The sequence below is a fragment of the Saimiri boliviensis genome, chromosome 5 (genome assembly GCF_048565385.1).
Source record: "Saimiri boliviensis isolate mSaiBol1 chromosome 5, mSaiBol1.pri, whole genome shotgun sequence".
Taxonomy (NCBI): Eukaryota; Metazoa; Chordata; class Mammalia; order Primates; family Cebidae; genus Saimiri; species Saimiri boliviensis.
This window is the reverse complement of record NC_133453.1, coordinates 103062359-103075972: the sequence shown is the minus strand read 5'-3', so window position 1 is coordinate 103075972 and position 13614 is coordinate 103062359. Positions and strand designations below refer to the sequence as shown.

The window sequence follows — 13614 nt, the reverse complement described above, 5'->3', positions numbered from 1 at the left end:
CTCCGTCTCAAAAAAAAAAAAAAAAAAAAAAAAGATTTACCAACCAGAGAGCAAAAATAAACAAATAAAAAGCAGAAGTTACAATTTTTGCCTCTGATAAAATAGTCTTTAAAGCAACAAAGATCAAAAGAAGCAAAGAAGGACATTACATAATGATAAAAGAATCAACGCAACAACAAGAAGAGTTAAAGATCCTAAATATATACGCACCCAATACAGGAATACCCAGGCATACAAGACTTATAAAGAGACTTAGACTCCCACATAATAATAGTGGGAGACTTCAACATTAACTTTAGACAGATCAATGAGACAGAAAATTAACAATGATATCCAGGACTTGAACTCAGATCCGGAACAAGTAAACGTAATTAACATTTATAGAACTCACCACTTTAAATACACAAAATATACACTCTTATCAGTACCACATCATATCAACTTAGAAGTTTAAACGAAATGTTAGTTGGCTCCTTGTTTGTTATTCTCTTCCCTCATTTTCTTTCATGTCTCCATTATTAAGGACAATTATAGGTATACCCATATTTAGACTGCATTCTAGCCTGGGCAATAAAGCAATACCCCCATTCTCTCTCCCTCTTCCTCTTTCTTCCTCTTCTTTATTCTTTTTATTATTTTTTCTTTCTAAAAAAATTAAAAAATTTAAAAAAATTTAAAAAAAATACACTTCTGACAGAAGTCAGATCAGTGATTTTAAATTAGGAGGATGGGGTTGTATAGAAAAAGGCCTACTCTGGGTGGTGGTAATGTTTTACATCTTGACTGAGGTTTACGAAAAAACAGAGGTACTCAGGGTATCAGAATCCACAAAACTGTGCATCTGAAATCCATATATTTTATTAAATTAATTATATTTAATTATTTAAGCTAATCAGGAATCTTAAAGCTTGACAGGAGATGAAAATTAACGATCACAATTCATAATAATGCACCTGACTAAAAATGAATTTGAGGTTTGAATTTACATTATCTGTGTGACCTGGGAAACTGCAAGCCAAGAATCAAATTTTACAAATCCTCCATAGAATAATTTACTCATGATTTACATCTCTCAAAATTCCCACAGAATGGTCAGGCATGGTGGCTCATGCCTGTAATCCCACAACTTTGAGAGGCTGAAGCAGGTGGACCACCTGCTATCAGGAGTTTGAGATCAGCCTTGCCAACACAGCAAAACCCCATCTCTACCAAAAATGCAAAAAATAAGTTGGTGTGGTGGCGTGCGCCTGTAATCCCAGCTACTCAGAGAGCTCAGGCAGGAGAATTGCTTGAACCAGGAGGGAAAGGTTGCAGTGAGCCACCAAGATCGCACCATTGCACTCCAGCCTGGGCCAAGAAGAGCAGGCCAGGCACGGCGACTCATGCCTGTAATCCCAGCACTTTGGGAGGCTGAGGCGGGTGGATCATGAGGCCAGGAGTTCAAGACCATCCTCACCAATATGGTGAAACCTTGTTTCTACTAAAAATACAAAAGTTAGCTGGGCTTGGTGGCACACACCTGTAATCCCAGCTACTCAGTAGGCTGAGGCAGCAGAATTGCCTGACCATGGGAGGCAGGGATTGCAGTGAACCATGATTGTGCCACTACACACCAGCCTAGGCAACAGAGTGAGACTTTGTATCAAATAAACAAACAAACACACAAACAAGAAGAGCAAAACGCCGGGCGCGGTGGCTCAAGCCTGTAATCCCAGCACTTTGGGAGGCCGAGGCAGGTGGATCACAAGGTCGAGAGATCGAGACCATCCTGGTCAACAAGGTGAAACCCCGTCTCTACTAAAAATACAAAAAATTAGCTGGGCATGGTGGTGTGTGCCTGTAATCCCAGCTACTCAGGAGGCTGAGGCAGGAGAATTGCTTGAACCCAGGAGGCGGAGGTTGCGGTGAGCCGAGATCGCGCCATTGCACTCCAGCCTGGGTAACAAGAGCGAAACTCCGTCTCCAAAAAAAAAAAAAAAAAAAAAAAAAAAGAAGAGCAAAACTCCATCTTAAATATATATATATATGTGTGTGTGTGTGTATATATATATATATATGTGTGTGTGTGTGTGTGTGTATATATATATATGTAAAATTATTTTTCCACAGATTAACAGTGTTTAATTATTAAAACAAAATTTAAGACATTTTAAAATACATGGGGAAATAAACCACCACATACAATAAAAGGCAAAATTAACCTCTAAAGGACTTCAAATATATAAATAAGTATGACTTATATAAATTAGTATGTTCTAAATATTCTACAGAAATGAGACACAGAATCAAAATATTGTAAAAAGCAAGAAACTACCAACATAAGCAGGCAGAGCTGAACTGGATATTCTAGGACTTCAAAATATACTTACTGACATTAAGAACAGAAAATTAAATGTCCCTATTCTCCAATTTCAAGAAAGGAAAGGATTAACTGTTCTCTAGTAGTCAGTTAATCCCTAAACTACACACAGAAATTTCAGTCAGTTCTTAGACACTCTTGTTTCTGAAAGTCTCCAGCCTTGCAAAGCCCACAATACCAACTCTTTGCTTGGTTTAGAAAGTAAGAAGCACAGTTCTCCATTGCTTAGCAACAAAGACATTGAGTGGTTTTTGGTTTCAAGTGTATTGAGTGATGGTCTTGTCCTTAAGATAATTCAATAAATTAATTAACAGCAAAAGATAAAATCAGTAAGCTTGAATATGACTAAATATAAAATATCAAAACTGTAGCACACAAAAAAAGAGATACACAGGACACCAAAAAAGCAATTAAATAAACGTACAAATAATTCATGTTCATGGAATGAAATACTCTATATTATAAATATATCAAATCTCTCCAAACTGATCTATAGATGCAATAAAACTCCATTCACAATCCCAGTAAATTTTTCTGTGAAAATTAATAAATGACTTCTACAATTTACATGTAATACAAAGAGTCAATAATAGCTGAGACAATTTTGAAAAAAAAGAGTGAGGCTGAAAGATTTATAATACCTGGTACGAGAATATTTATTTTAAACCTACAATAAGAAGTATGATCCTGACACAAAGATTGCAAACAGAGAAACAAAACAAAGAATCTACAGCTATACTATTCCATATGGTAGGCACTAAACACATGTGACTGTTTAAATTTAATTAAAGTTAGTGAAATTAAAAATTCTAGCCAGGCACAGTGGCTCACGCCTGTAATCTCAGCACTTTGGGAGGCCGAGGCAGACAGATCAAGGTCAGGAGATCGAGACCATCCGAGCCAACATGGTGAAATCCCATCTCTACTAAAACTACAAAAATTAGCTGGGCATGGTGGTGCACACCTGCAGTCCTAGCTACTTGGGAGGCTGAGGCAGGAGAATTGCTTGAACCCTGGAGGTGTAGGTTACAGCTAGCTGAGAGCCTGCTATTGCACTCCAGTCTGGTGACAAAGTGAGATTCCATCTCAAAAAAAAAAAAAAAAAAATTCAATTATTAATTAGTTGCACTAGCCACACTTCAAGCACTCAATAGCCATCTGGGGCCAATAGCTACTGAACTGACTCATATCTATAACGAATATTTCCACAGTAGAAAGTTCCATTAGATAGCCCTTATCTAGAAAGGTATACACATAAAATTACTTGATTTATGACAAAAGTAACATAACAATTCAGTAGGAAAAAGTCTTTTCAATACATTGTGCTGGAGCAAGTAGACATTCATATGTAAAAATAAATTAAAAAATAAATAAGTGAAGTCAACCTTGGTGTCTCACGCTTGTAATCCCAGAACTTTGAGAGGCAAAGAAAAGTGGATCACCTGAGGTCAGGGGTTCGAGACCAGTTGGGTCAACATGGTAAAACCCCATCTCTACTAAAAACACAAAAATTAGCTGGGCATGGTGGCAGGCACCTGTAGTCCCAGCTACTCAGGAGGCTGAGGCAGGAGAATCACTTGAACTCAGGAGGCGGAGGTTGCATTCAGCCAAGATCACACCACTGTATTTCAGACTGGGTGACAGAGTGAGACTTCATTTCAAAAAATAAATAAATAAATAAGTAATCAATCTTGATGTCTACTTCATACCATATACACAAAACAATTCCAAGTAGACTGTACCTGAGGTAATGTAAACATTAAAACAAGCTTTTAAAAGAAAACATAGGAAGCCTCTTCATGACTTTGTAGTAGACAAAGTTTTTTTTTTTTTTTTTTTTTTTGAGATGGGGTTTCTCCATGTTAGCCAGGCTGGTCTCAAACTCCCGACCTCAGGTGATCTGCCCACCTTGGCCTCCCAAAGTGCTGGGATTACAGGTTTGAGCCACAGCACCCAGTCTTTTTTCTTTTTTTTTTGAAGACAAAGATTTAAAAAAAAAAATTTTTTTTTAAGACAATGAAAGTACCAGCTATAGAATGAATACTGATAAAGATTATGTAAGATGAAATTAAAATTGAAAATCTCTGCTTATCAGAAGATGTCATTAGGACAAGAAAAAGGCAAAACACAACCTGAGAAAATTTACTTACAACAAATATACCTGATAAAAGACTCATATTCAGAATATAAATCTGACAAAAGGACCCCTACAAAACAATACAATAAAAGCAAATAGAAAATCCAGTAGAAAAACAGATAAGAATGAACAGGCACATAAAAAAGATGTCCAAATGGCTAAGAAGCATATGAAAAGGTATTAAATTGTACTTGTTATCAGAGAAATGTAAATAAAAACCTCAACGTACATCACTATATACCTACCAGCATACCTAAAATGAAGATAGGCAAAATGAGATGTTGGTGAGGATGAGATACAAGTAGAACTCTTACACACTGTTGATACAAGTAAAAATTGGTGAAATCACATTGGAAAATATTTAGTAGTGGTATGGGTTGAATTATGTATCCTCAAAATTCATATGTTGAAGTTCAAACCCACAGCACCTCAGAATGTGACCTTATTTGGAAATATGGTCATTGCAGACATAATTAGTTAAGATGAAGTCATTAGGGTATCACCAATGTAACCAGTATGACTAGTATCCATATAAAAACGGCAAATTTGGACCCAGAGACATAAACAGAGGGAAGACGATTTGAATAGAAATAGAAGAAAACAGCAGTCTACAAGTCAAGGAGAGTCCCGGAAAAGATAATTCCTTCACAGCTCTCAAGAGGAACCAACCCTGCCAACACCTTAATTTTAGACTGCTAGCCTCCAAAACTGTAAGACAATAAATTTATGTTGTTTAAGCCACCCAGTTGTGGTATACTTCTAGACAGTCCTAGCAAACTAATACAGGCATTATCTACTGAAGTAGAATACACGCACACTCTATGACCCAACAATTCTTCTTGATAGAGACACATCAGAAATGTGTATGTATGTTCACCAAAAGATTTGCATAAGAACATTCATATCATTACTATTTTATGAGTCCAAAACTAGAAATAACCCAAATGCTCCACAGGAGAATGAATTATGGTATATTCATTTTTATGGTATATATATTTTACATGACAATGAGAATGAAGGAACTACAACTGCATACAAAAACGTACATTGATCTCAAAATAATGTTAAGAAGAAGACACCAAAGAATACAATAGATAAATACAATAACACAGTTGAACAGGCGAAAGCAATTTGCGATGTTAGACGTCAGGATAGCGGTTACTTGTCAAGAGAAAGGAGGTAGTAGTGATTGGGAAGGGACAAGAGGGAGGTTTCTGTGATGCTGGCCATGTTCTATTTCTTGATCTTGGTGATGCTGTACTGTAAAAATTCCTCAAGCTATACATTCATAATCTGTACACCTTTGTCCATGTAAGTTATATATCAATTTAAAAAAAAGTTCTTTAAAAAACTGAATAGATTCAGCAGATTAGACCAGCTGGTTATAAATTGTATGAGACAACTTGAAAACAGTCGTAATGTAGCAGAGGCAGAGAAAATATAAGAGACGTTAACAGAAGCATAGGATAAAGTAAAAAGGTCAATTATGAATCTAACTGGAATTACAGAAGCCAAAATAGGGGAGAAGCAATATTTGAAGAGGTAATAGATGAGAATTTCCTAGAATCAACAGATACAAAAACCAGATTTAAAATGCACAATAATCCTAAACAGGATAAATAAAATCATACCGAACAAAGTACTGCAGAATTCCAAAGAAAATGAGAAAATCTTAAAGTTAGATGATGCAAAAAGGAACAAAAATTAGACTGATTTTATTGTTTCATTTTGAAAAATTTCAAACTCAAAGAAAAGCCAGGAAGAATAATTCAGTGAGTCTACACTGTAGATTATACCACTCACCAATGAAGACACCCACCAGAATATACTACTCACTAAATTTACACTGTTAACATTTTGGCTTATCCATTTAAAATTTTTCTGAACATAAGTCCTTCCCTTTGGGGAAAATGTAGCAAATATAGCACTATAAATAGCACTATTCTTCATCTGAAAATTCTATTCAACTACAACACCATTAACTCATCTAAGACAACATTAATCCAATAACATCATCTAAAAAGAGTTTCGATGAAATCTTCCCAGTGATATTAAAATTGTTCCCTAAAGCTTTTCTTTTTACTGATCCAGGATCTAATCAAGGCTTGTGCATTACTTTCAGATGGTATAGTTCTTAGGTCTCTCTCAATTTAGAGACTTTCCTTGATACACTACTTCCTTTGATTTTTGATGATACTGAATGCTTTGAAGATTCCAGATCGGTTGTCATAAAAAGAGTTCCACATTCTGGATTAGGTGGACTGTTTCCTCATGATTCCTGCATCAAATGTTTACAGTAAAAACACCACATAAGGTAATGTTATGTCTCTCCTGTACACCACATTATGCATGTGGCTGTCCCATAATTAGCAATACCAACCTTGGCCATTTTGCAAATTTTCCCTTTGTAATAAATAAGTCATCTATAAGGCGATATTTTCAGACTTAAGGGTATTATCAATGACAATTATGGAAAGAAGACAGGAAGATACAACCTTCAAAGTGCTAAGAAAAAAATAACTATTAAAGCAAACCTATACTGCCAATGAAAATATTACTGAAGAATGAACTCATACATCCTGGCCGGGCGCGGTGGCTCAAGCCTGTAATCCCAGCACTTTGGGAGGCCGAGGCAGGTGGATCACGAGGTCAAGAGATCGAGACCATCCCGGTCAACATAGTGAAACCCCGTCTCTACTAAAAATACAAAAAATTATCTGGGCATGATGGCACATGCCTGTAATCCCAGCTACTCAGGAGGCTGAGGCAGGAGAATTGCCTGAACCCAGGAGGCAGAGGTTGCGGTGAGCTGAGATCGTGCCATTGCACTCCAGCCTGGGTAACAAGAGCGAAACTCCGTCTCAAAAAAAAAAAAAAAAATACATCCTGAAATTATTTTTAAATCCTGAAATTATTATTTCATGATACAGTAAAAAAAAACAAACAAACAAAAATGATGAAAAACCAATATAACATTGCCAACTTTTCATTTGCCAAATAATGTAATAAAACATTTCTGCTACTAACATCATGTTTTCAGAAAAGAAAGGATAGTTCTAAGCCTCCAAAAAGACTTAATTTCAAAATAAATGAAGCTGCTCTAAAATGAATGAATTTTGCTTTGTGAACAGCATACTTTTTATTTTCTCATTTTGCTACATGTATTCATATTTTTTTAGGATTGGTTAACAATCCAAGGACAAGTGTTTGGAAATTACTAAGTCTAGCTATGAAAAGGGGAAAAGGCATTTTATTTCACCATTATGAGGAACTTGGTCTTCTTTTGTAACCACAGTAATTAGGATTATAAAATCCATTTTATAGTTAATGAACCTGAGGTATGAATTCTTAAAGAAGCATGCACAGCATCACAGAGATAGTAAGTGGCTCAGATTTAAACCAAGCCTGACCCTAAACCATACGTTCTTTCTATTCTGTCATAGTGACAAGCCCAACCACACAAATATGAAATACCTAAAGGACCTAAAGGCTGTCAAATGGAAGTTTAAAATGGCATTTGTGACTGAATCTTCAGGAATTTGAGGAGGACTGTTGACACTGTGAATATGGAAAAGAACAACTTTTCTAACTCCATAAAAGCAATGGAAATCTACAGAAGTGATGTCTAGGCTGGAAAAACTGGGAAGATGTAGGTGTAAGGTAAAAACACCAGATACATAATCTTATGTGTCAACTAACAACTATAAATACAAATGTATACAATAGAAACAAACTACTAATACATGTAAAAACATAAAAATCTCAATAAGATCATAACAATTAAAAAAATCTCACCAACAGCACATATTACTGGATCCCATTTATATAAAGCACTAAAAACAGGCAAAATAAACCAATAACTTAAAAAACATCAGATCAAGGACTGTGAGAGTGGGGATTGACTGAGAAAGGGAATGAGGTAACTTTCTAGGATGGTGGGTTTGGGTTATACGAGTATATGCATTTTTCAAGGTTTGTACATTTCATTAATTAAATCTCAACAGAAAAAAGTCTACAAACAAGTATGAATGCAGGTTAATCATACATATGCTTAAGTATATATGGGAAAAATATAATAATAACTGCAATTTACTTTGAAATGAGTGAAAATAATAAAATGGACTCATGGACTAGAAGGATAGAGGGATGGATTAATAAATAAATACGTGAATGATCAAACATGGCAAAATGTTAATAATAAACTGTGGGTGTGGGCTATACCAAGCACTTACTCTAACATTCTTTCAACTTTGTTGTATGTTTTTGAAAATTGTTCATAATAAAATGTTGAAGAGAAAGTATATGATATATGTGACCATGGAACCAAGACAATACTATCCTTAAATATATGGAAAACCACATAATGACCCAATTGGATGGAAGAGATCATATAACTATTACAAAGTTTGAAAAGAGTAAAGAAATACAGACAGTGGTATAAGGTACTCATAAGACACACCTAGAAGTTGCTAATCTAAAGTGAAAAATAAAATGAATAAAAATGCAATGAGGCAAGGCCTTTGAGAGGCAAGGCAGAAGGATCACTTGAGCCCAGGAGTTTGAGACCAGTCTGGGAAACATGGTGAAACCCCATCTTTAAAAAAACAAAACAAAAACAAAAATTAACCCGGCATGGTGGTGTAGATGCTATAGTACCAGCTATTCAGAAGGCTGAGGTGGCAGAATCGCTGAAACCCAAGAGACAGAGGTTACAGACAGAGTACAGTGAGCCACTGTACTCCAGCCTGGGTGAAAGGGCAAAGTCTGTTAAAAAAAAAAATCCTTCCAGTAACAGACAAAAAACCAAAACACGATGAAAATTAGTTGAATTACTTTCAAATGAAAGCAATACATTCTAAAAACTGTCAATATATGAGAAGTGAGAATATCTGGTAACTGAAATAATTAACATAACTGAACATACTTTCTCTTAAGAAATCAGAATTGGTTCATAATTTTTCAACATGAAGTTTCAGTCAACCATAGTAAATGAATAAAGTTAACTTAGTCACAGTTCTACTAAAGAAAGACTGAATATATGAAAAGAATGGTTCAAATAGAACTTTGTTTTTAATACAATTGTCAGGAATTTAATATTTTTAGCATGTCATAAAAGAAGAACTTTACCTGCCATTTCTTTGGAGGGCAAAAATGATGCCATCTTTCTGGAATGGAAGCAACTTTGCTCTTAGTCTGTCAGGCAAAAAATCCAGCAGTTTATCAGATTCACTTGTCAAACAAGAGATCTGAGGTGTAAGAGACTTTTTTACATTATGAACACTAGGCATGATGATCCTAAAAACAAACCACAAAAAAAGGGAGGGGTGGAAGAAATAGATATTACTAAATATGTTACAGAATCACATACAAATAATATTAAAGCACTTATAGTCTTGACATACCATTTATATAAACTAAATCATATTCTCACAGTAAGCTACTAAGAAAGTTCAAGGCACTGAGTCCAAAAGCAATTACTTAATGAACTCTCTAGGAACTCAGTATGCTCTGTTTCATTTTCAGCCATAATACAGTCATATACCAGCTAAATGCAACAAATGTATTAAAAATTATAAATAAACTAAATTTTTCACAAATTGAATAATTTTTTAAAATAAGGGATGAGTCTGATACAGAAAGATGAGTTCTTTAATAATATATCCTTTCATGGATGCACATTTTCTTATCACACCAGATTTTCTAAAACTGAAGTAGAGTAGCATTTTTAAAAATTATAAAATACAAAGACATTAACTCCAAATTCAAACATATAGTAATTAAATTAATGCAATATTGTTAAATTAAATTGATTTTTTTTTTTTTTTTTGAGACGGAGTTTCGCTCTTGTTACCCAGGCTGGAGTGCAATGGCGCGATCTCGGCTCACCGCAACCTCCGCCTCCTGGGTTCAGGCAATTCTCCTGCCTCAGCCTCCTGAGTAGCTGGGATTACAGGCACGCGCCACCATGCCCAGCTAATTTTTTGTATTTTTGGTAGAGACGGGGTTTCACTATGTTGACCAGGATGGTCTCGCTCTCTTAACCTCGTGATCCACCCGCCTCGGCCTCCCAAAGTGCTGGGATTACAGGCTTGAGCCACCGCCCCTGGCCTAATTAAATTGATTTTTAACTATTAAAATTAATTCTTTTTAATGAGCTGAATGAATCCACAGTATGACACTCTGCCTGATTAACACCTTCCTCACCCCCTGGTTTCCCACAGATGTTATTTTAATTTTCTACCACATAAAAAATTCATGTATCTGTATATTCTTGTAACTCTGGAAGAAAATGTCATATTATACCACTATACTATAATGCCTCTCAAGTAATAATATTTTGTATTTAGATGGTACCTTGCCTTCTCTTTATATATTATCTCATTTCATCTTTAAAAACAAGTTTGCTTTTTTCCTCAATTACTTCCATCCACAAAAGTAACCAACTCCTGTGTCTACTAAGGTGGTCAAGAATAAAGCAAGTATTTATTTATTAATAACAAATAGGTACTACATGCCGCAATCTAGAGAAGCATGACCCACACACATTTACAGGGCTTCTATTCTTCAGGGAAAGACTAAAAATAACCAAATAAATAAATAAGGTAATTTTTCTTTTTTTTTTTTTTTTAGCTACATCTGCTTGAATTGGAAGGACGATTAATTATAAATTAGCACAAATATTATAAGGAATTTAAGAGAGTACTGGCCACTTTAGGTAGGTTGACCAACAGTGGCCTGTCTTAGGAAGCGCTATTTGGCCTATGGTCTGAAAGACGTAAAAGCCACCCAGAATCAAAATTAAGAGAAGAGCAGTCCAGGCAGAGAGCATCAATGCAAAGGACCTGAGTTGAAAAGGGCTTGGTGTTTTCAGAAAACAGAAAGAAGGCTAACATGGACCAGGCACCGTGGCTCATGCTTATAACGGGAGGCACTTTGGGAGGCCGAGCTAGGTGGATCACCTGAGGTCAGGAGTTCAAGACCAGCCTGGACAACATAGCAAAATACTGTCGCTACTAAAAATACGAAAAATTAGCTGGGTATGGTGGCGCATGCCTGTAATCCCAGCTACTCAGGAGGCTGAGGCATGAGAATCGCTTCAACTTGGGAAGCAGAAGATTGCACCACTGCACATTCCAGCTTGGGCAATAGAGCAAGACTGTCAGAGAAAAAAAAAAAAAAAAAAAAAAAAAAGGCCAACGTGGCCAATCCAAAGGAAGGAAAGGTAAAAGATGAAGCTACCAAGATAAACAAGAGCCAAATCATATACAGCCTTGATAATAACTTCGGATTCCATTTTAAGAAGGAAGGAATGCTAATGGAGTTGTGCTGTCCCATACACCATTAGGCAAATGTGGCTATTTAAATTTAATTAAAATTAAAATTAAAAATTCGGTTCTCCAGTTTCACCAGCCATGTTTCAAGGGCTCAACAGTCACATATAGCTGGTAGCTACAATATTTAATACTAAAGATACGGAACATTTTTCTCTTCACTCAAAGTTCTATTGGACAGTACTCAATGGAAGGTTTAAACAGGGGAATGACATACTCTGCCTTACAGTTCAAAAATCACCAGAAGGAGACAAAGGTATCAATAAGGAGATAGGAGATAAATGTTCTTCTAGGATTTGGTCAGTCAAGAAAGCCTCCACTGCTTCATTAGGCAACTGAATTTAGAAATGACTTATGAGTCAGTTCTGTCTGAATAAGGTCTTCATAAAAACTCATGGATGGTCCTCCCTAGGACCCTCTCAACACCACCACCCTCATAACAAAACATAGCAAGGAATAGAGAATGGAGCAAAAAGGGAAAGCATGGAAACAGGAAAACTGTTTTCAAGTTGCAACAGACAAGGCAAAAAATCCTTAGTAGTGAGACTGAAAAGATTCGGGAAGTGTATCAGAGGTAAAGCAAATAGGACTTGCTGATGAAGTACACATAGAGAACAAGAGAAATGTAGAATCAAAATGTGAACCTAGAGTGATGTAGTTAGTAACGCAATTGGCTGAGACAGTGAGAACTACAGAAGAAATAAACTGGGAAGAAAAAAATCAATAGATCTTCTAGGAATAAGTAAAGTTTGAGATGGCTATAAGATATGAAGTGGAAATCTCAGGTATGTTCGAAAATATGAGTCTGAAGCTCCTATAGGGAGGGATAGAGGCTGGATACATACGAGAAATATTAGACACTTTCCCAGCCTGCCTTACAGCTACTGAACTTCTTAATCAGATATACCCACTGTGGACTTTAGAAAGTCAAAACTCAAAGGAGCAGAGATTAAGTAAAATTCATTCTGGCACAGCTAAGAGCAGCAGAAAACCATGTCCACTTTCCAGAAGTTAACAGGCGTTTCAGAAGCACTTTTCAGGGTCAATGGAATAAAGGATGCAATGTTTCAGAGTGGAACACTGGCAAGAAGTAAAAAATTTTAAAAACAAACAATTTTGCTGTATATCATCTTTGTTCAAGACTCCTTTTTTTTTCTTTGCTAGACTCAGTGGCTCATGTCTGTAATCCCAACACTTTGGGAGGTGGAGGCAGGAGGACAGCTTGAGGCCAGGAGCTGAAGATCAGCCAGGGCAACACAGGCAGATCCTGTTACTTACAAGATTATAAAATCAGCTGGGTTGTGGCAGTGCATGCCTATAGTCCCAATTACTTGGGAGGCTTGAGAGGGTTGCTTGAGCCCAGGAATTTGAGCTACGATGGTGTCACTGCACTCCAGCCTGGAAGACAGAGCGAGACTCTATCTTGAAAGAAAAAGAGAAAAAGAGAGAGAGAAAAAGAGAGAGAGAGAGAGAGAGAGAAACAAAACAAAACCACTTCTTTTTATTTTACTTAATAAAAAATTTTGATAGATACTCCAAAAAGAATCTGGTAAATTGGGGTCACTTTTCCACTTACATGATTTATTTTTATGAGGATTGACTCAGGCACGATATTTGTAAAAAATAAACAATGAAACTAAAGCTATGTTAATCAAAAATTTGTTTTAATAGTCACAAATAAGAGAAGAAATAACTATTTACATATGAAGATAGAAGAAATCTAAAACATCATGAGAATGTACAGGAAAAACTTCAGTTGAACAAGATGATGGTGTGGCTCACTGATG

General features: G+C 36.0%; 1 protein-coding gene across 13 annotated transcripts in view; it reads right to left on the bottom strand.

Moving 5' to 3' along the window:
- The window catches only part of ZRANB3 (zinc finger RANBP2-type containing 3), a 290081-nt gene that overhangs the window by 259849 nt on the left and 16618 nt on the right, over positions 1–13614 (bottom strand). For 8 of the 13 annotated variants that reach the window (XM_074399747.1, XM_074399752.1, XM_074399748.1 and 5 more), the window contains exon 2: positions 9624–9791. In XM_074399747.1, coding sequence (XP_074255848.1) covers positions 9624–9791 — 168 coding nt within the window. Of the gene's footprint in view, positions 1–9623; positions 9792–13105; positions 13226–13614 lie in introns of those variants that run through there. The other 5 variants (XM_074399750.1, XM_074399755.1, XM_074399753.1 and 2 more) reach the window with 5 other exon arrangements.